Source organism: Calypte anna, chromosome 20 (assembly GCF_003957555.1).
Source record: "Calypte anna isolate BGI_N300 chromosome 20, bCalAnn1_v1.p, whole genome shotgun sequence".
In the NCBI taxonomy this organism is placed as follows: Eukaryota; Metazoa; Chordata; class Aves; order Apodiformes; family Trochilidae; genus Calypte; species Calypte anna.
The window spans coordinates 7107061-7126356 of NC_044265.1; the positions used below are offsets into that span (position 1 = coordinate 7107061).

Consider the following 19296-nt stretch of genomic DNA (forward strand, 5'->3'; position numbering starts at 1 on the left):
TTGTTTTCTTCCTGATGGATCACTGGGCTGACTGGTTTCTCTAATCTCATTTTTTGTTTCCTGATCATTACCTTTAAGCTGATTAAGGCTCAGTAACACAGTCCTGGCTCCACATTTTTCCTTTTGGAACCAGGGATTTTACTCATCTCAAGAAATGTGGGTACTGAGGTTATAGGTGATAGGAGAGCCTGGCATTACCATAGTTTTTTAAGTTTCTAGTATAAGGGCAGAAGCACCTCTAAGATTTGCCCTTGCTAGGTTGCTTAATAATGATCCAGTGTGTCTGCCAGTATAACACATGGTCAAACTTGCCTGATTTACTGCAACTGCATCATTTGTTTCTCTGCTGCTCTTTCCCATGGATGCTGGCCACATCCTCCTGACACGGAGTACAAATCCCAATTTCTACATGCACTGATGTTCCTTCAACTTCTCATTTAAACAATTTAAACAACTATGGTTGTTTTTTTTTCACGGGCAGCCTCCGTTCTCTGCGGGATGGGGGTCCCCCAGCTAAAGGTGCTATGTCCAAGGGCTGAGGTGGGCTGACATTTGGGTCTGTCCGTCTATCTGTCTGTGTCCTTAGGCTGCCACACCGGGCTGGACCCGTCGCTCGGTCGGAGCTGAGGTGGCTGTGGCGGTGCCGGGGTGTCCCCTGGCGGCGGGCCCGGCGCGGTGCAACTCCGGCGGGAGAGGGGCGGCAGCGGGGACCCGACCCCCTCTTGTCCGTCTCCCCCTAACCCCGGGACACGGGGCTGGGGACCAGGTTCCTCCTGGGGCGGGCGGCAAAAAGTCACAGCCCGGGAAGAAAAACTGTTCCTGAGCTCTGCTACCCTTTCGCGGTGCCTCCATCCCCAACCAAAGCAATCCCCCCCTTCATCCCCATCCCCTTGGACAGGAATCAGCTGGTGAACGCACGATCTGGCCACCCACGTCCACACTCTGCAGCCGTAAACCTGGAGGCCGACTTTAATTCCTAGGGTATTCCTATGTTGCTTTTTCCCAGAAAATCAGTTACCTCTGATACAGCTCAGTATTTGTGGGCTTTTTTTTTTTTTTTTTTTTTTTTTTTTCCAGAAGAGAGCATTTGGCTTCTGTTTTACAGGTGCCCTCCTGTCCCTTGAGGTGACAGCATCTGCTGTGCACTACAGACTTCAGAAACACAAAATTCCAGCTGCAGCAGAGGTGGCAGGGAGGCTGAGGTGGGTGAGGAAGGTCACAAGTGTCCCCATCACTCAGTAGGACTGAAAAGCACTCCCACAGCAGACACCAAACAGCCATGGACAGCCAAAGTCAGCTCATTTTCCAGTGTTTTGTGGGCTTCTCTTTGAGATAGGGGTTTGAGTGACATGTTCTTTGTATTTGTCCCTGTGGTGCTAACCAAGTGGCTCAGTGTGGCAGTCACTGGTCTGCAGAGTTACCTTTCCAGTGGAAAAGCTCAGGCTTTGAGATTTAGCTCATACAGAGGTGCAAAAGGGGCAAGGTTGGCTGTTCAGCAGGATGCTAGCTCCTCTCTCACAAAGTTTGGAGGGTGAGTATGGTGTTAGGTGGTTATTTTATAGTTTATGTGTGTCAGGAGGAGGGGTGAAATAATCAACATACGATTTTAAGTCGTAGAAAGCTTGCAGAAGGTACTAGAATACCGCATGCATTTTTGTGCATGCAAACCCTGGTCACAAAGGCAAAGCAGCTCCTGTGTACAAAAGCAAGCAACCAAACATTTAGCACAGGCCTAGGGTGAAGGGGCAGGTGAGCTGCTGGGCCTGGACATGATGGGAAACAGAAGCCCGTGAGGAAGCAGTCATTCTTCCTCCCCTGAGACAGGGCATTTATCCCCATTAGCTCCCTTCCCAGACTTCAGGCTCCTACAGAGATGTTACAAAGGGTGACAATATTAATGCATGCTGCTGAGTGCTTGACACATTCCTCCTGCACTACTGCTCCTCTGTAAAGCATCAAGTGTTTCAAAGAACTAGAAAACTAGATGGAAAGCACTGTCAGAAAAAGTCGTGCTTTAATTCTCACATATAAAAACATTAATCTCTTAAATGACAGGAGATACAACACATGGAAACAGATTTCAAAGGAAGGACATATTTCCCTGCCTGGGACCTATGATCCTCCAAGGACCCAAAGGACAACCATTGTCATGTCCCAAGATCTAAGGCACTGTGGTGAGAACCATCTCTCAGGGGAGGTCATGAGTTAAAGCCAAGGAAAAGAACTGTCTGGATGGCACAGCCTGTTCCTCTCCTCAGGATGATGCTGTCGCCATGTCATAGGTTTCATGTGCTGTTGATGTGCTCCACTCTCTGATACTGGGCATGTGTGCAGCTTGCTCCTCTTCCATGTCGCTGCTTAAACACATTTCCTCCCCATACCCTGTGGGGCAATGGAGAGGTCAGCTGCACCAACTGCTGCTCACAGGAAACAGGACCTACACAGGGGTTTGCCTTTATCTAGGGCAGTTACCCTTCCTTGGCCACTTCCTGTGGAGTGTGGGCTCCCTCCCCTTGGCATCATGGCCTTGTGACTGTACAACCTCCTTCTGCTCCAGTGCTGGTTCACTCTGCCACCTCCTTCACAGCCAGAATTGCATCAACACCCCTGCCCCAGAGAAGGATCCGTCCTGAGTCCTAAGGACCTCACTGTCCTGACCTGCCTCTGCCATGCTCTAGTCCTGTGCTCCTCCCCTCACCCATAAGCCCTGATTTTTAGCTCTTTTTCTCCCTTGTGTCACTAATGCTCTCCAGCAGCACAATTACAACACCCAGCATAGTGACATGGTGCTGGACAACACTGCAGCTCTCACACCCCATCCCATAAGCCTGCACAAACCTGAGAGAACCTCAGCAGCACTGACCAGACTTAACAACAGCCCTGAGCTGCCTAGTACTATAGACCTCCCAATGCTGGTGGGAAGCACCCAAAACCACCACTCACACTGGTACAATGGCACACATACCTTTTCCTGGAGAACTGCTGGTCTATCTCCTCTAAGGACTGTCCTTTTGTTTCAGGAACAAAGAGGTAAATGAATACAACAGCCATCACCCCCATCAGTCCATAGAGAAGAAACATCCAAGAGAAACCAATGGCATCTGCAGAGAGATTCAATAGCATGAAAGGTCTGTTGGAGGTAGGTCACATTGTGGGGCACAAAGGAAACTGGTTGATACTGTGGTCACTGGTGCCTGACAGGGGCATTTTATTTTGAGGAACCCTCAGAAGGGCAGGGGAGCTCCTTATCTGCAAGGGCTGGCCTGGATCAGCAAAGGAGAAGTAGCTTTGCCAGGAGCACCACACAGGGAAGGAGAAGGCAGCGAAGCTTCAGGGCCCAGCAGTGGCCACTGAGTCTCTCAACAGAGAGCTCTGCTAGCAAGAAAGACTGTAAAGCTATCAGCATGAAAGCTGTAGACTCCATAGTTCCCTGATACTGCAGCACCATGCTACATGTGCTGAATTTGTATGAAACAGGCAGTGGAGGGGCTCAGACCAATGTTGCTGGTGCCTGTTTTTTCTGTTCTTGGAGGCATTGGGGTCACACCCACCTCAGTGTCAAGTCCCCAGGGTTCAAAATGCAACTTAATCTCTGAACAGCTTGTGGTGCCACCTTCCCTGACCAGCTGTGGGAGTCTGGAGGGCTATAGGACAACCACTTACCAATAAGGTCCAGAAATGAGAGGCTGATCAGTAAATTAGCAGCCCAGTTAAAGCTGTTGCAGAAGGCAAAGGCTCTTCCTCTTATCCCAGCAGGGTAGATCTCACTGAGGACCAGCCAGGTCACTGCATGGATTAGAGAGATCAGAAAGACATTTGTAGGGGTTAAGCAATTTATTTGGGAAATAGGCAAGGAAAATATCAGCAGGGGTTTTAAAACTCCAGCTTCACCCAGTGCCAGCTGCTGCTGGTGTCAAGCATTCATTGATCTCAGTGTCAGGTCACAGCAGAATGCTTCAAAACTCACATGTTCAGCACTTCATGGAAGAAGGAAATGCCAGTGAGCAGGTAGAGGGAGCAAAGAAGCAAGCAGGGGTATTGGTCATTCCATTCAGGGATGGCATACCTGCTGTCAGGACATGCTCTTCATAGAGAAGTAAGAAAGGGGTAGGATTAGGGACATGATGTTGTACCTGGGCTAGAATCAGAAGTAAAACAAGGTACATCTTAAAACACTCTCCTATCCCAGGGTTATTTTGCTTGACACGTTTTACAGGGTCATTGTCAAACCCATGAGATTTGCTTTCTTATGTTTTTTCTTCAGTTAGGCACCATTTTCTTCCATCAAGGCATTTATAGAATCATAGAATGCACTGGGTTGAAAGGGGCCTTTAAAGGTCATTTAGTCCAACCCCCCTGCAGTGAGCTGGAACATCTTTAACTAGATCAGGTTGCTCAGAGCTCCATCAAGCCTGACCTTGAATGGCTTCAGTGATGGGGCCTCCACCACCCCTCTGCACAACCTGTTCCAGTTTTTCATCACCCTCATAGTAAAGAACTTCCAAATCTTTAATCTAAATCTACCCTGCTCTAGTTTAAGACCATTTAAATAACAAATGCCAGTAAACAGAGTTCATCTGGAAGCAAGAACGAATCTTTATTCTCACCAGACAAATAACTAATGATTTTAGCAACAGACCAACTGATACTGAGAAACTTTCAATGATATTCTGCCACTGACATTTTTCATCACACAGCAGACGCCCCTCAGTCCTCAGGCCCTCTACCTCCTCACAGTGTGCTAGGAAGATTAGATAGTGCTTGTGGTTAGGTTGTGCTCTGATTTTGAAATAAGCATGACAGAAAAAAACCCCAACACTCTACAAGAGTAGTGGTAGCATGAAAGAGAAAGTTATTCTAGTGCAGTACTAGCCCTACAGCTGAGGGAGCTGCAATGCTAGAAACTGCTTCAGTGGGCAGAGGGGGTGTATTTTCAGTTCTCAGACCCTGGGCTACTTTGAAAGCAGATGCATAATGAACATTACAAGCAGACTGTAAGATCAGCCCTAGCTTTAGTCTCTGGGTTGGCAGAAGGATATGTAAACACCATACTTACTTGGTCCAAATCCAATTGAGAAGGCACTCACGAAAGCCATCAAGCTCAGCAGTGTAATCCAATTTAAAACCTGATGTTCTGTCCAGGGAGCACCACTGAAAGGAGGGCCTGGGCTTTCTACTCTCTCTTTTTCAGTCTGAGCTACCAAGCCCCTTTTATGAGTAAGGGAAGAATTGGGAACAAATTCTCTGCTTTGAGTATTGACAAAAACTTCTGTAAGTCTCCTCATGGCAGCAAAACCAGGGCCTGCCTGACTTCTTTCAGCCTGCAGTACCGGTGGGATGGGTGACACAGCAGACTGGGAGGATAAGGGCATCAGGGGATGCTGGGTGAGGCTGTAGGATGCATTGGGGTCTGCAGCTGCCTTGCAGTCCCTGGCCATAGCCAGAGGAGCAATGCAGCTAGTGAGGCCAATGGTGGTGACAGAGATGGCCATCACCATGCAGCCAGCCATGAGCAGCACTCTTCTGCCAGCCTTGTCTGCAAAGGCCATCGCGATGAGGGTGGCCACCACCTTTATTGCCCCCAGCCCAACAGAGGCCAGGATTGCTGAAGAATTGCTCTGGAACCCAACTGAGTGAAAGATTTTGGAGGCATAGCCCAGCACATTGGGCTGCCCAGTGAACTGCTGGAAGAGCACCAGTCCCAGGCCCACCAGAGTCCGCCTTCTCATGTTGTCTCTCGTCCTAAAAAGGTCAAGAAATGAGTAATGTTTCTCCTTATAGTGCTCTCGCTTTGCTGTCTCTCTGTCCTCAGTGTTCTGCAACTGAATGAGGCCCTTCTGGCAGTCTGAGTCCCATGAGCTTAATTTAACAGGGTTCACTGGGAGAAAGAGGATGCTGAGGAACTGCATGGCCGTCGGGGCAATGGCCAGCCCAAACATGTACCTCCACCCCTCATCCACATCTGCAAAGATGTAATTCAGTGCATAGGACAGCAGGATGCCTACGGTGATGCCCGCTTCATAGAGAGACACCAGCAGCCCTCGCTGGTGAGCAGCCACCATTTCCGAGACGTAAATGCAGCAGGCCATGGATGAGACAGAGATGGCAAAGCCCACAGTCATACGCCCAATAACCAGCCCAACAAATGACCTTGCCAACGTGACAATAAGGCTGCCACACAACAGGACCAGGTTGCTGGCCAGGATTGCTTTCCTCCTGCCATGGCTGTCAATGAGGATCCCCCCAAGCAGCGAGGCGAGGAGAGCTCCGATCAGGACAGCGCTCACCAGAACTTCTTGCTTGAAGCAGCTGAGGTGAAAGTCCATCTGCAACTGGAGCAGTGCACCAGAGATAATCCCCAGCTCGTACCCAAATATCAGCCCACCCAGGAGAGAGACTGTTGCAGACAAGAGGAGGACCAGTAGTCCACGACCTGCAAAACAAGCGAACAACGCTGGGTTCAGCTTTCTAGTGGTAGCAGGTAAGCTATCAGCATGCCAAAGCTGGAAAAAGCTCTTCCAGGACACCCAAAGCTTTCCATCTACAAAGCCATGATGCTGAATTTTCCCAAAAGGCACTAGGTCATGTGTAGAGGCACTTGCAGATATTCACACAACCTACCAGTTCTGCATGCACTTCCACTAACTGCAGGGGCACTCATTTGGGTACAGAGCTGTAAAAAAGGGACTTTGATAACAAAGCTGAGACTTGTATTTAAGTGGAGGATGAGTTAATCTTGTCTTCTCAGCATGACTTTGTGGAAGTGGCCCTGATTTCTTTGTCTCTCCTTCTTTAGCACACAGCATCCAGGATCCTTGAGCCAGGCACAACAGTCTAAGGCTGACCCAGGACTACAGGACAAAAAGCTGTACAGGACAAGAGCTAAAAAGCTCACTGTTGCCTGCCCCAAATACAAGAAGCAATTCTTTGACCTTGCCCTTCCCACCTAGCTGAGCATGCAAGGTTAGTAAGTATGTAAATTTAGCTAAAACAAGAAAAAAAAACAACACCAAAGAAAAGAAACCACCCCACCCCAAACAACCCTAAAAACCCAAGGTGCTTGCTGCACACTCTTCTTACCCAGGGGAAAGTATGAAAGGGTGACCACGTTGTGAGCCATTGGTCATGTTAGTGCAGGGGGAACTGCACATGGTGTGAGAGCCAGTGCTGGTGTAGGGACCTCTGGGAACAGCAGTGACAGTGAGCTCCCCCTTTTACAATTTTGAAGGCACAGGTAAAGTGCATTACTGTAGAAGTCTGTGCTAGTTTCTGGTGTTTAATACTATCTGTATTCTCGTACTGACTTTGTTTAATTAGAAATACTCACAGTTTTGGTAGACAGTATATGGAAAAAATGTGGACACAACCACCAGACCATGGAAAACTTTCCTCACCCAGCCTCACCTGTTTTTTTCCCCTCACAAGCTGTGTTTAATAGGAAGTGTCTCTATTTGGCCTTTAATTGCAGCTAGCAATGAAGATCATTTCTCAGTGATGGCTATATTTTATTTTTATATTTTTATTTATTCTGCAACCCTCTGTGTTTCATTTGTGTTACTTATGCCATAACAGCTACATACCAGTCCCTCCCACTGTGCCCTGTGTGGCTACCTGCACTGCTTTTATCAGTCCCTGTGCATGTGTTTTGCAGATAATCAGGAAAAATATTTGCTCAACAAAAAGCTTTGCATAAAGTGGGCATGCCATTACTTTCAAGCCACAAACTCAATTAGACACAGACCCTGTACGTACCACAGCTGATTCCATCAGATTTCTCTGTATTTCTTGGTAGCTTAATTAGCAAAAATTGTTTGTGAACTTTGACTGAAATCCAGCTTTGCATGTAGACTATTTTGATGTAGCTGGGGAACTGGAGATCTTCCCATGAGGACAGAAAGTTTGTTGGTTCTCCTAAGGAGCTGTGCCAGGCAATTCCCTGCCTGTGGCAAACCCTGGGCAGAGGGCTGTGCTCCCCTGGCCAGTAACCCCTGCTGCTGACCTGGCTGAGCCTGAGCTTACTTTGGAACCGCTGCAGTCCCTCCTTGCCCCCGCCAACGCCCCAGCCTCCTGCGGGCTACCCCTGCGCTGAGCTCCTGGGATGGCCCCATTGGGGGAAAACACTCCGCTTTTTATGTTCGCTGAGTTTGCTGCTGGAAGTGCTAAAAAATATAGGAGGCTAGAAAGAGGGAGACGCACTCGCAGACTTCAGGAGAAGTTCAAAACTTTTGTTTGTTTAGGGTTTTTCTGCAGAACTTTTTCCTGGGACTGGAGGCGCTCCTCCCCATCCCGGCCGCCCCTTCCCGAACGGGGCTCCCACCCCCCTCCCGCCAGCCTGGGGGTGGCAGCCCGCACTCCCAGCCCTCTCCACTCGCTTCTCCCAGTTCAGCCCAGCCCAGCTGGGCCCGGCCCGACCCGACCCGACTCGCACTCACCCATGGCGCAGCGGGGCTGAGCCCCCGGCGCTCCGCGGGGCGGGACGATCGGGGTCCGGCGGCCGGAGCGGGGCCGCGCAATGCCACGTCGCTCCCGCCCTGCCTTCCAACCGGGCAGCCTGGGGCTTGTAGTCACCCTGCCCGCCCCTCGGGGAGCCGGGGGGGGGTCCAGGATAGGATGTGCTGGTCGGGGGGCGGGTACCGCCCCGGGGAGCCAAAGGGCCGGGGAGAAGGAGCGTGGCTGTGGGGTGATGGATGGGTCCGGCGGGACGCGCTCCCGTTACCCGCACCGCACCCCGTTCTGGGCGTGTGAGCGCTCCGGACAGCCCGGGTTTGCACACCCAGGGTGACTGGGGACGTGTGACCGGGGATCTGTTGTTAACTGGTCTGGAAATGAGGATGTGGCTATCAGGGTACAGCACTGTCCCCAGTCTGACTCGCTTGAGCCGGGAAATCTCTGCTCGCTGTGTGCAGACCCTCTCCAATGCAGGGCTCCACTCCTCTAGACTAGAAATCCTCTAGAGAGCCCCCCAAAAGACTGACAGTTTATTATAGTTTTGAAGTAGTCAAGGAAAGCCTGCTAGGAAAGAAGTGACCATTTCAAAGCTAAAAAAAAAGCTTCACTGAGTCTGCATTCTTACCTTTCGCTTCTGTGGTAAAGAAAGGATCAGTCTCTCGAGCTTATCTCCTTTCCCCTGCACAGTGCTCCATTAGGCAATGGATTTCAGTATTCAGCTTTCCTGGCAATTAACATTATTTTTCTGCTGAGTGGAATGGAAACGTTTGGGCCGGCTACTACACAGAACATTCTGACTGGGACTTGCTCTTGGATGCAGGATGTTTTTTGGAGTTTGAGGGTAAGTTCACGCACCTCAGCCCAGTTTGTGAAACAAGGATTTTAAAAACCTCAATATGCCTACAAGTGCTTTCAAAGCTCTTTAAAACAATACATTCTTCTTTGGTGCTGCTCATGCAAACTGCAGTTGCTGGGCAGGTTACACCATGGTGAACTACGTGCAAGGTTCTGAATTTGCTGTAACACGGGTGTTGGGGAACACACACACTCAGCATTCATCTGTCTGCTCCCCTGCCATTTTCTGCAGGCTTCCTGTTCTCTGGCAGGGCAATAAACATTAGCACAGACAGCAAGGAGGCAAGGACCTGAGGAGTATAGGCAGAGCATTATGGTATGTTTACAAAAGGTGGTCAAATATGACACCAGTATGCACAGAAATGCAGTCACAGTGTCGATGCTGTACTGGCCAGGGCTTACGGTCTTCTTTCAAAAAAAAAAAAAAAAAAAAAAAAAAGTGAAAACCTGTACATCATAATGAACAGGAGGCATAACTTGGCAAAAAATCTTCCTTTGTGGTTTCCAAAGTGCATCTTTCTTATCATACATTTGTAGTTAATAGGTATTCTGGGCCCATTGAAGCTTTGTGTCTAAGCTCTGCATGAGGAGGTCTGCAGGAGCTGGATCTACCAGGACTGGCTCATGCTTCATGCCTTCTGGCATGCTTCTAGTCTTCTAGCTCCCTCCTGCGATGCTCTCCTCCTCTTCTCCAGAATGTGTGTCTTGGCAGTGCCATTTCCCCATCTGATCCTTATCTTGCTCTTGGCTGCTGGACTTGTGGGGTGGGAGGGTGATGTTCCTGCTTCGGCTCCGAACAACACATCTCCAGGGCTGAGCCTCAGGAATGTGCTTCCTGAAGAGCTCAGCGTTTGAAACCGCAGCCAGTGTTTGGTAACACATCGCGGCTGTGATTGCTTGAAAATGTTTCTCTCTGCCTGTGGGCTGGAGCAGCTAAAAGGGGCTTTCAAATCACAAATTAAAATATTAATACAATAGGAGAAGTCTTTCCTGGAAAAAAGGAAGCCACAGTGCTCAGTAGTGCTCATCACACGTAAGACTATATTTTCTCTAATTATGATTGACCCTTAGGAAGGATTTCAGGGGACTAAACTGACCAAACTCAATTCAGTTAGTGATGAAAAATGTACTACATGGGAAGGGAGCAGTGTTACAGCTGGCTGGGGTGAAGCCAGCTCACCAGGCACCTGTATTTGTTGAGTCCTCCTTTCCAGCTCAGAGGGTTTCTCCTTCCAGTGCCGGGCTGCACATGGTTGCTGTTATCCTGGCTCTGGGGGCTTCCCTGGCAATCTCAGTCAGTACTGGTGGTCACCCATGGGTCCTGTTTCCTGCCTGCCTGTGGCAACCCAGGGTGCTCTCCTGGGTCTCCAGGTCCTTCTGTTGGGCAGTCAGTCCCTATCACCTGCCCTGCCTGTAGCATCCTATTGCTGGGGGTATTGGCCCAGAGCTGCAATTCTGAGCTGTGCTTTCACACACAAGAGGGTTTATCCCTGTGCCCACATTCTGCAGGTTGAAAACACAACATGAGAGGCAACAAGTGCCTTATCTGGGCATGAGGAACCCCCTGAGTTCTGATGTAGCCTAAATTCAGCCCTTTTCCAGTCTGTCCAGCTTTAAGGATGGCAGTCTCCATCCTTAAATAATCCAAGGGGTGAGAGGAGGGCTGCCTTTAGCCTGCCTGATGCCAAAGGATTGGTGGGACACTGGGGAGGAACACATGGGATCTGCCTTGGTTTCCATTAGTTTGGTTTGCTGCACTGCAGCTTCTAACTCAATTACATTGTTTGTAAAAGGAGAGTTTATGAATGCTTGTCACCAGGAGAACAAAGTTACATAATTAAACCATTAACCAGAGAGTCTGTGGCTTCAGTGCAATTCTCTGGGTGATTCAGTATTCCAATAAAAATACTGGGTGATACCATAAATATTGTAAATGGCTCTAGATGGTTTCCAAGGGCTATGTCAACTGTTTATTGCATTAAAAGACAAAAGAGTAAGTGAAATAACAAGGAGGATAAAAATTAAATAAATAAAATAACTGGAAAAATAAAGCAAAAATATTTTCCTTTGTATTTTGAAAGCTCTGGAGGATGTCCTTGGACAGCATGAGAAAAAAACTTTATATTTGCCAGAATAATGAACCAAGAGCATCTGTGTGCACTTGCTCATAGGTTCCTTATGTGTGTCTGTGGGTTCTGTGCACTGATGCCTAGATAAAATCTACACACGGAGGGGAAAACCTCCTTGGTTATATGATGATTTGTGGCATTTCCAAATTCCAGCCATGGAGCCCAGGAATACATCCCTTCCCTAGCCCAGCTGTGGGGCTCCTGCAGCCTTGTCACATCAGGGCAGCCAAAGGAGGATGCCACAAGTGGGCAGAATTGCAGGGTGGGTTGTCTGTATCATGGAACACTTGGGAAGGTTGTTTAAAAGTTGTTACTGAAGCAAGATAAATATTTTCCAGGCGTGATCCCACCATGCAATGACAAGTAAGCTGTATGGAATGTGTTAATAAAATATAAATGTTCTGAAAAGGAAACAAATGTTCTGGATAAGAAAACAAGGATAAAATGGACTTGTGGCACCTCCAAAGGCAACAATTGAAAACATTTACATGGACTGGGCTGAAGCCTCTTGTACCTTCTGAGAGACATAAATTGCAGTATGTGCAGATCACCCAGCTGAGTAGCAGATTTTCAGTGTGCCATAAAAACCCTAATACCCAAGATTTGTGAGATTTGTCCATCTTTTACTAATGTGGAGATTGTGGGGCTTGGCTGCTCAAGGAAGGGGGAGTCACGGGTCTCACTGTTTGAGTGGCCTGTGCCAGCACCTGAGGAAGAAGCTTTGGTGGTGCCCAGCTGGGGACCCGAGGTCACACCGTGCATGGTTGCAGGGCAGTGATCCCCTGTAGCCTGTGGGTGATCCCCTTCTCCTCCCCAAACACTAAATGGGGCAGCTGCAAGGGATCTGCATGGGCTCCAGAGAAGACTTGGCACATGAAGTGGCAAAAGCCAGTGCTGGAGTCCTGGTGGAGATGGTGGTGGAGTCCCAGGGCTGATGCCCTGGCAGGTGCCTCCAAAGTGGTGCTGGGACCACCTTAAGGTGTACCACAAGACCCCACATGCCATGCTGGGAAAGTGCACATCCAGCAGCTCGCTCACAGGCCCTGGGGCAGCTGTGGGTCTCACTCTTGCACTGGCAGGAACGCAGGAAGGCTGCAGGAGGTTGGGGCTCAAGTCCTGCAGCCACTTAAGTGTCCCCAGCACGGCAGGCAACGACAGCCCAACTTAGGAGGAGCGCACAAACCGGGATTTTGGAAGAGGCAGCGCCGCGAAAACCAAAAGCAAAAGGTCGGGGACATGGACTGCGGTATAGCGAGGGCGGAGGGCGCGGTACAGGCGGGGCCAGGGTAGGTGGAGCTCGGGGATTCGGCATATTCCGGCAAGAGCGGCCGAAGATGGCCGAAGCTTGGCGAAGAATGACGAAGATTGCCGAGGGGGGGGTAAGTGGGACGCGGCACGCTCATGCGCAGTGTAGCGCTGGGGCCCGGTGATGGCGGCGGCCGAGGCACAGGCGAGCGCCGTGTGCTCAGGCATGGCCGGGGCCGGGCTGGCGGCAGTCGGTGACGGGACTGCGGGCCCTGATATGGCCGGGGCTGGGGCGGCGGCCGAGGCCGAGGCTTCGGGCCCTGCGGTGGCTGAGGCGCCGCCGCCGCCGCTCCCGGGGCTGCAGCTGCTGCAGCAGGGCGCCGAGGCGCTCGTGTACCGGGGGCTCTTCCTCGGCCGTCCGGCGGTGGCCAAACTCCGCATCCCGAAGCGGTACCGACACCCGGCGCTGGAGGAGCGGCTGAGCCGGCGGCGGACGGCGCAGGAGGCGCGGTCGCTGCTGCGGTGCCGGCGGGCAGGTGGGCCCCGGGGGCGGTGGGGCCGGGGCGGGCCGGGCCAGCGTCAGGCGGAGATGCCCTGACTGGACGGACAGCCCTGGGCACCGGGTGTCTCGGTGCTTACCGGCACCCCCGGCTCTCCACGTCCCTCAGAGCTAATGACAGATCCGTGACCGCCTTCTGCCTAATTCTGAGGGATGCGGGGGGTTTCTTCTCATCACGCGGTGACCTGCTCTGCTTGTTCCTGCTCAGCCTGTCAGTTCCTGGACAGTTCCCAGGCTGTCCTCGGCCAGGAAGCCTCTGTGTGCCCTTTTCCCGGGAGTTTCACTGCAGGATCTGAGCCTCTTAACAAGGGTTCACTGATCTTCTGCCCAAGTTCGAGCTGCCAGCTAGATTTGAGGCTGGAGACGGGTGCAGCATGGGTTGGAAACCGGAGGGAATTCCCAGATGTGGGTTATCAGTGGCCAGGGATGATCTTGACTGACGCTTCTGTTGTGTATTGGTTGTTTATTTTTGTTAAGATGAAGTTGGGAAATACTGTTAACAGCTTGCATTTCATTTTTTTCTGCCTTTTTTTTTTTTTTTAAACAGGGATTCCAGCTCCAGTGGTCTACTTTGTGGATTATGTCACCAACTCTGTCTATCTTGAAGATATTGCAGACTCAGTTACTGTTCAGGATCATATTAATTCTGTACAACGGAATGGAAATGATACCAGTAGCCTCCTTGTTTTAGGAGAGAAGATGGGTGAGCTTTTGGCAAAAATGCATGATGAAGATCTTATACATGGAGATCTTACAACTTCCAATATACTTATGCGACCACCTATGGAGAAGTTGGACTTGGTGCTGATAGACTTTGGACTCAGTTTTGTTTCAGGTCTTCCAGAAGATAAAGGAGTTGATTTGTATGTTCTGGAAAAAGCTTTCCTTAGCACTCATCCAGATACTGAAATGATGTTTAAAGCTCTGCTAAAGAGCTATGCAGCTGCATCTAAAAAGTCAGGTCCTGTGATAAAGAAGCTGGATGAAGTGCGACTGAGAGGAAGGAAGAGATCCATGGTCGGGTAGAAGGGAGTAGGCACTGGGGTTTGGAAGCATTAGTGCTTAGGTTCTGAAAATATGGCTATTTATATTTCTGGTTGGTTGTATTTCAGAGATCACTATTTTGATAACTGTGTCTTCAAATAAAGTAATTTGGATGAGTTTGTGTCCAAACTAAAGTAATTGCAAGATGGGAGCACAGACAAGAGAAAAACAACTGAAGATCATATAATTTCACACACTTAAATATTTCTTCTAGAAAGTAATGTCATTCCACTCGCCCTCCTTCTGTGCTTAGAATTATACCAAGTAATCTTCCTCAGCCTGTGGACTGTGGATTTGTGGGAGGTAAGAGATAACTTGGACACGAGTCCACAAACACATTCCTACCTCTAGGGGAGAAGTGGCTTATGGGGGGCACGACTCTGCTGAGCCGGGGAAGGGCCCTTTTCCTTTGCTTAAAGCAAAACCAACTTGTGCAACCCAAGGAGGGATCGGGACGATCGGGCAGCCGGGGTGCGGGGGGTGAGGTGAGCATCAGCCCGGGGCTGCGCTGCGGAGCGAACAGCCAAGGAGCGGGTTGACGCGTGTGTTGTAGCGGTGGCGCCGCGGCATCGCTCCCGTTTTCGAACCTCGCGGTACTGAGTTCGCGGTCGCGGTAGCGGGTTTGTGGTAGCGCAAGCGTCCTAGCGCTGCGGGCTGCCCGTGCCCGGGGCGCATTCACCACTTGCCAGATGAGCCGCCCAGACGAGTGCCCGGGCCTCGAGCGGTGGGGCCGCGGGTTCCACCGGTCCCGGCCACAGCTTTGGGCGCGGGGAACTCCGCAGAGCTGTTTTTGCTTTCGCTTTTTTGTTGCTTGGGTGTCCCAGCAGTGCTCGCCCCGCTCGGAGCCACGCAGGAGGAGCTGCGTTTCCCCGGGGCGCTGGGAGCGGCTGCTTCGTGCTCTTCTGCCTGCTCGGAGGGTGAATGCAACAGCCCAAGCAGCTCACGGTCACTTAAAATGGTGCCCCACAGGTGGTCCTGGGTGGCCTGCAGGATGCTGGAGTGGGGCCTCGTGGCGTGGTGGGAGCAGGTGGATGTGAGATAATGAGTCCCCTAACGAGGCTTGATCTGAGCCCAGAAACCCAGACCCTCTGAGGCCAACCTCCCCGCCTGCCATCTCCATCTGTACAAACACTGCTTTTACTGCCTCCTGGTGATGCTGGGATTAAATTATGTTTTTAAAGCCCTTTGAAGAAGTCTGTTTCTAACTATCATTATGTTTATTAAAATGCAGCTCTCCCCATGGGACCGTGGAGTAGAAACAAAGCTGATCAACTGCAAGTTTTTTATGGCTGGCTCTGTACTCTGAGATGAAGCCCCGCAGTGGAGCTGGGGTCAGCAGCCTGCAGTGAGGACAGCCCCCTCAGGATGCTGGTGCGTGGGACTGGCCTTCTAGCAGGGCCTCTGCTGAAATCTGCTCTGTGATGAAGCTTCAAAGCAGAACATTACTGGTAACAAAAAGCAAAATGTTTTGCTGTTTCACTGTGGGATAAAACTCCTTGTTATGTAAGTGTCACTTTTTGCACATCTGCCTTGCGGCTTGTTGATATTTCCTCTTGATCATCCTGGTGTATCTACATGGATTGCTGCAGTGAATGCTGAGCTATTGCTGTTTGAGGGTGGAAAAATCACAGCAGGTGCATATCCTGCAAAGAGGACACGTTAGACCTGCAAAGTATCTACTCCACATCCCCAGCTCTATCCCTGGTTGTGCCTGTGGCAGCAGCTCCTCAGATGATTTCCTGGCAGAGGGAGTTTCCAGTCTTGGTCTGACTGAGGGTAGTTTGGTGGGCTGCTCTGTTAGCTACCACTGCATCTGCATAGTCACAAGCAAACCTGAATTTTTATTGTTGTTGATACAATTTGCTGTTGCATTATTCATACTCAGGCTTTATGCCCAGTCCGCTTGCATTCTCATAAGGAAAGTGGACTCCTCTTTTCTTTTTCTGTTTGTTTGTGTTTTACCTGAATAGTTTATCTGCTGCAACTACAGTTTCAAACCAGTGATACTCTGTTCCAGAGTTTGGTCAGGCCAGCGGTCAGTCCCATGGTCTCCAGGGACCAGGTTTGGACCTTGAGGACAGTCACAGCTCTGTGTGACACTGAGAGAAGTGATGATGTCCTGCCCTGGCTTACCCAGAGAGCCTGTTCTTACCAGCCCCAAAGCCTGTGTTTGCCTTCATCCCCCCCAAAACCCCTTCTGACTGCCTCCTTTGGGCACAGATAGGGTGGGGATGTGAGAGCTGATTGCCTATGTGGCACCCAGCCACTGGGGGTCTCTCTGCCACCATTGCTAACCCCAGAAAAATCGTTACATTTACGAAAAATGTTCTTTTAACAGAAAATATTTGTAACTGTGTGCTGGATGGACAATTACTCGCTCTGGTTCTTTCTAGCTTTTGAATCTTCCTGCTATGAAGAATGAATTGTTTTCTCAGGGCTCTAGGCTTGCCAGGAGCAGGTTCATTTCCAGGGGTCTCCTGGCATGTGCCTGATCTTGCTCCACACCTGGGTATCACCCAAATTGTCCCAAACACAAGAGTGTTTTCACAGCAGATAAGCTGTGAAAGGAGGAGTAAAAGGAAAGAGGGAAAGACAAATTAATTGGAAATAGAGGTGTTTCATGAGCAGCATTGGATTTCCAAGGGAGTTGCTGTTTATTGATGGAGTTTCCTTTTTTGTTTATTTTGGTGTCTGATCATCACCAGCGATTTCTCTGGTGGGAGTGGGGAGCCAGCCTACAAGCTCAGGGTTACCAGCTAGACTTTAGTTTGCAGTAATAATGACAAGTTCTGTTTTGCTGACTGATGCCACAAGTGCCAAACTGAAATAAGGTGATTTTTGCAGATAGATGCAAGTTGGAGACCTAAAGGGGTATTAGGAGAGAAAAACAAACATGAAAGAAAACACATACAAGTATGACATGAAACAGGAATGAAAATACAGTTGCATAATCTGGCTATGCTGTTACTGTGACTTTTGGATAGTGGCTGCTCTGGGCAAGCAGTTACTGTGTGTATGTGTAAAAACTCTGCATACAAACTATACAGTGGTTTTTTCTTGAGTGAACTTTTTTTAGTCTAGGCCTTGATGTCTGCAGGAAATTGATATTTTCCACTGGTGCAAGATGCAAAACACTGATAACCTTCTGCAACCCTCCTCTCCCATCAGTGCTGATTGGAAACTAAGTTAGTGCAATAAAAGCATAAAAGCTCATTTGTAACCCAGAGTTCACTATGTGAGGGTCACTGCAGATAAATAAAGCTTCTCCCTGGACCAAGCACAAGCTGTGTCTCACAGCAGATCTTTTGGGCATTACATAGCACCTCTTTCTTTTGCACTTAGCAAAAGTGTGTACGTAACAGAGAGTAACTGGCCAGGAGTGGAGAGAGGTCTGATCCCAGTGGTGACCATGAAGCAGAGGGAGGGCACAGGGGAGGCAGCTACTGGCACTGGAAGCAGAGGTGATAGAGATGGAATTTACAAAGAAACAGATTAATTAAACCTTAATTCCCAGCCAAGTGGAAGATTGAGTGAACCAGCATGTAGCCACTGCACAATATATTCAGCTGGGAAGTGCTGAAGGCTGAGCCCAGCATCTGCCTCACAGAGCTGAGAGGGGCTGGGTGGGATTGAGGAAGGGGCTGGGTGGGATTGAGGAAGGGGTTGTCTTGGGCAGGGACATGACTCATGTCTCAGAGGGGAAATGTGGTCCTGTTCTTCTTATCCTCCACAGTGGCAGAATTCCCTGTCTTCCTAAGAGAAAGACCAGATTGTGACATTGATGGCTTATTAGTCTTTTGAAGTTTTATTTTTTTTTTAACTTACAAGGTTTGTTTTGAGAGAAAAGGCTTTGTAGAGCTGCTTTGGTCCAACATGTGACACACTCTTACACACGTGCACCCAGTCTCTGGCTGATGGGTCCACTGGGTGAGCTGAACCTTCTCTAAGCACTTGCATTGCTTTGATGGCCTGAATTTTTCTTCCAGGTCTTCAGCCACCCATCTGCCCATCATGCAGTGATAAAGAAGCTGAGTGACCTGACTGATAAAGAAGCTTATGCTGCAACAGCATTCATACCACAGGGGCAACGAGGCAGCACGGGCATCTCCAACTCAGTTTTTTAAATTATTATTTTCATCATGATAAGTTTTTTTTCACACTGTTGGGCACCTAAAGAAATGAAAGGCAAAAATCCCCACAACTTTCTCTCAGTCAGCTCCCTGCTTTCTTTTGGGCCCCAAGAGAAGGGGCATTTGCCAGCGGGGCTGGGCAGCCACGGGGCCGGGCGCCAGGCGGATGCCGGATCCTCGGAATCTCGCTCTGCCAGCAGCCCCCGGCAGTGCCTGGCAAAAGCTTTTGTGTCCCTTCTGCTGTTTGAAAAGAGTCGCGGTGGTGATGCCATCACCCTTCAGCCCCTGCTTGGGATGGCTGTGAGGATTAACTGGTTTGTTACTGTTTGTGCAAAATTGTGTATGTGAGGTTGAGAAGAGGGAAGGGAACAGAGAAGGTGGAAGCGGAGCAGTTCAGATGGGGGTACAGTCCTGTCTCTGATATTGATTGCATCAGATTGCACACTCTTCCTCTCTAATTGTTGTTCCCTCTGTGCCAGCAATTTATGATTTTTATAAGATGGAGAGAGCTTTCCTCAGTGGGGTCTGTTTTTTTATCTGATGCATTTGACTCCAACTTCTTTGATGCTCAAAGAGCGACCTGCCTGGAGGTAGTAATTCTCCAGAGAACTGATTAATTGTGAAAAGGGAAAGGTTTCTCTGCTTTACATTAATTTTAGAAATCTTTCATATCTATAGGGTCAACTCATCCAGATTTTGAATGTTTTTAAAGCAATTAATGGATGCTGGGGAAGTAGTGAGTCAGGGGGTTATTTTGCTTTACCTTTTTTCTGCTCACTGCTCAGTTTCATTTATCTTCCAATTGCGAGAACCCAGGCAACGCAAAAAAGCCAAGAGAAAATCCATCTCCCTTGGCTTTGATCTCTTGCTCAACTTGATCATGCAT

The 19296-nt window shown here is 49.6% G+C and overlaps 2 protein-coding genes across 2 annotated transcripts; one reads left to right on the forward strand and one right to left on the reverse strand.

The window, feature by feature from the left end:
• Positions 1 to 1987: 1987 nt before the first annotated feature.
• On the reverse strand, positions 1988 to 8502 carry SLC2A10 (solute carrier family 2 member 10). Its single transcript, XM_030463248.1, has 5 exons — positions 8433 to 8502; positions 5057 to 6433; positions 3664 to 3786; positions 2966 to 3101; positions 1988 to 2382 (listed from the first exon to the last, which is right to left on the reverse strand). Exons 1-5 carry the CDS (start codon positions 8434 to 8436, stop codon positions 2286 to 2288), a joined length of 1737 nt encoding a protein of 578 aa, XP_030319108.1. The 5' UTR covers positions 8437 to 8502; the 3' UTR covers positions 1988 to 2285.
• Positions 8503 to 12857: 4355 nt separating this feature from the next.
• Positions 12858 to 14399, forward strand: TP53RK (TP53 regulating kinase). The gene is made up of 2 exons (XM_030463090.1): positions 12858 to 13213; positions 13784 to 14399. The coding sequence occupies exons 1-2, from the start codon at positions 12862 to 12864 to the stop codon at positions 14260 to 14262; spliced, it is 831 nt and encodes a 276-aa protein (XP_030318950.1). The 5' UTR covers positions 12858 to 12861; the 3' UTR covers positions 14263 to 14399.
• Positions 14400 to 19296: the final 4897 nt, after the last annotated feature.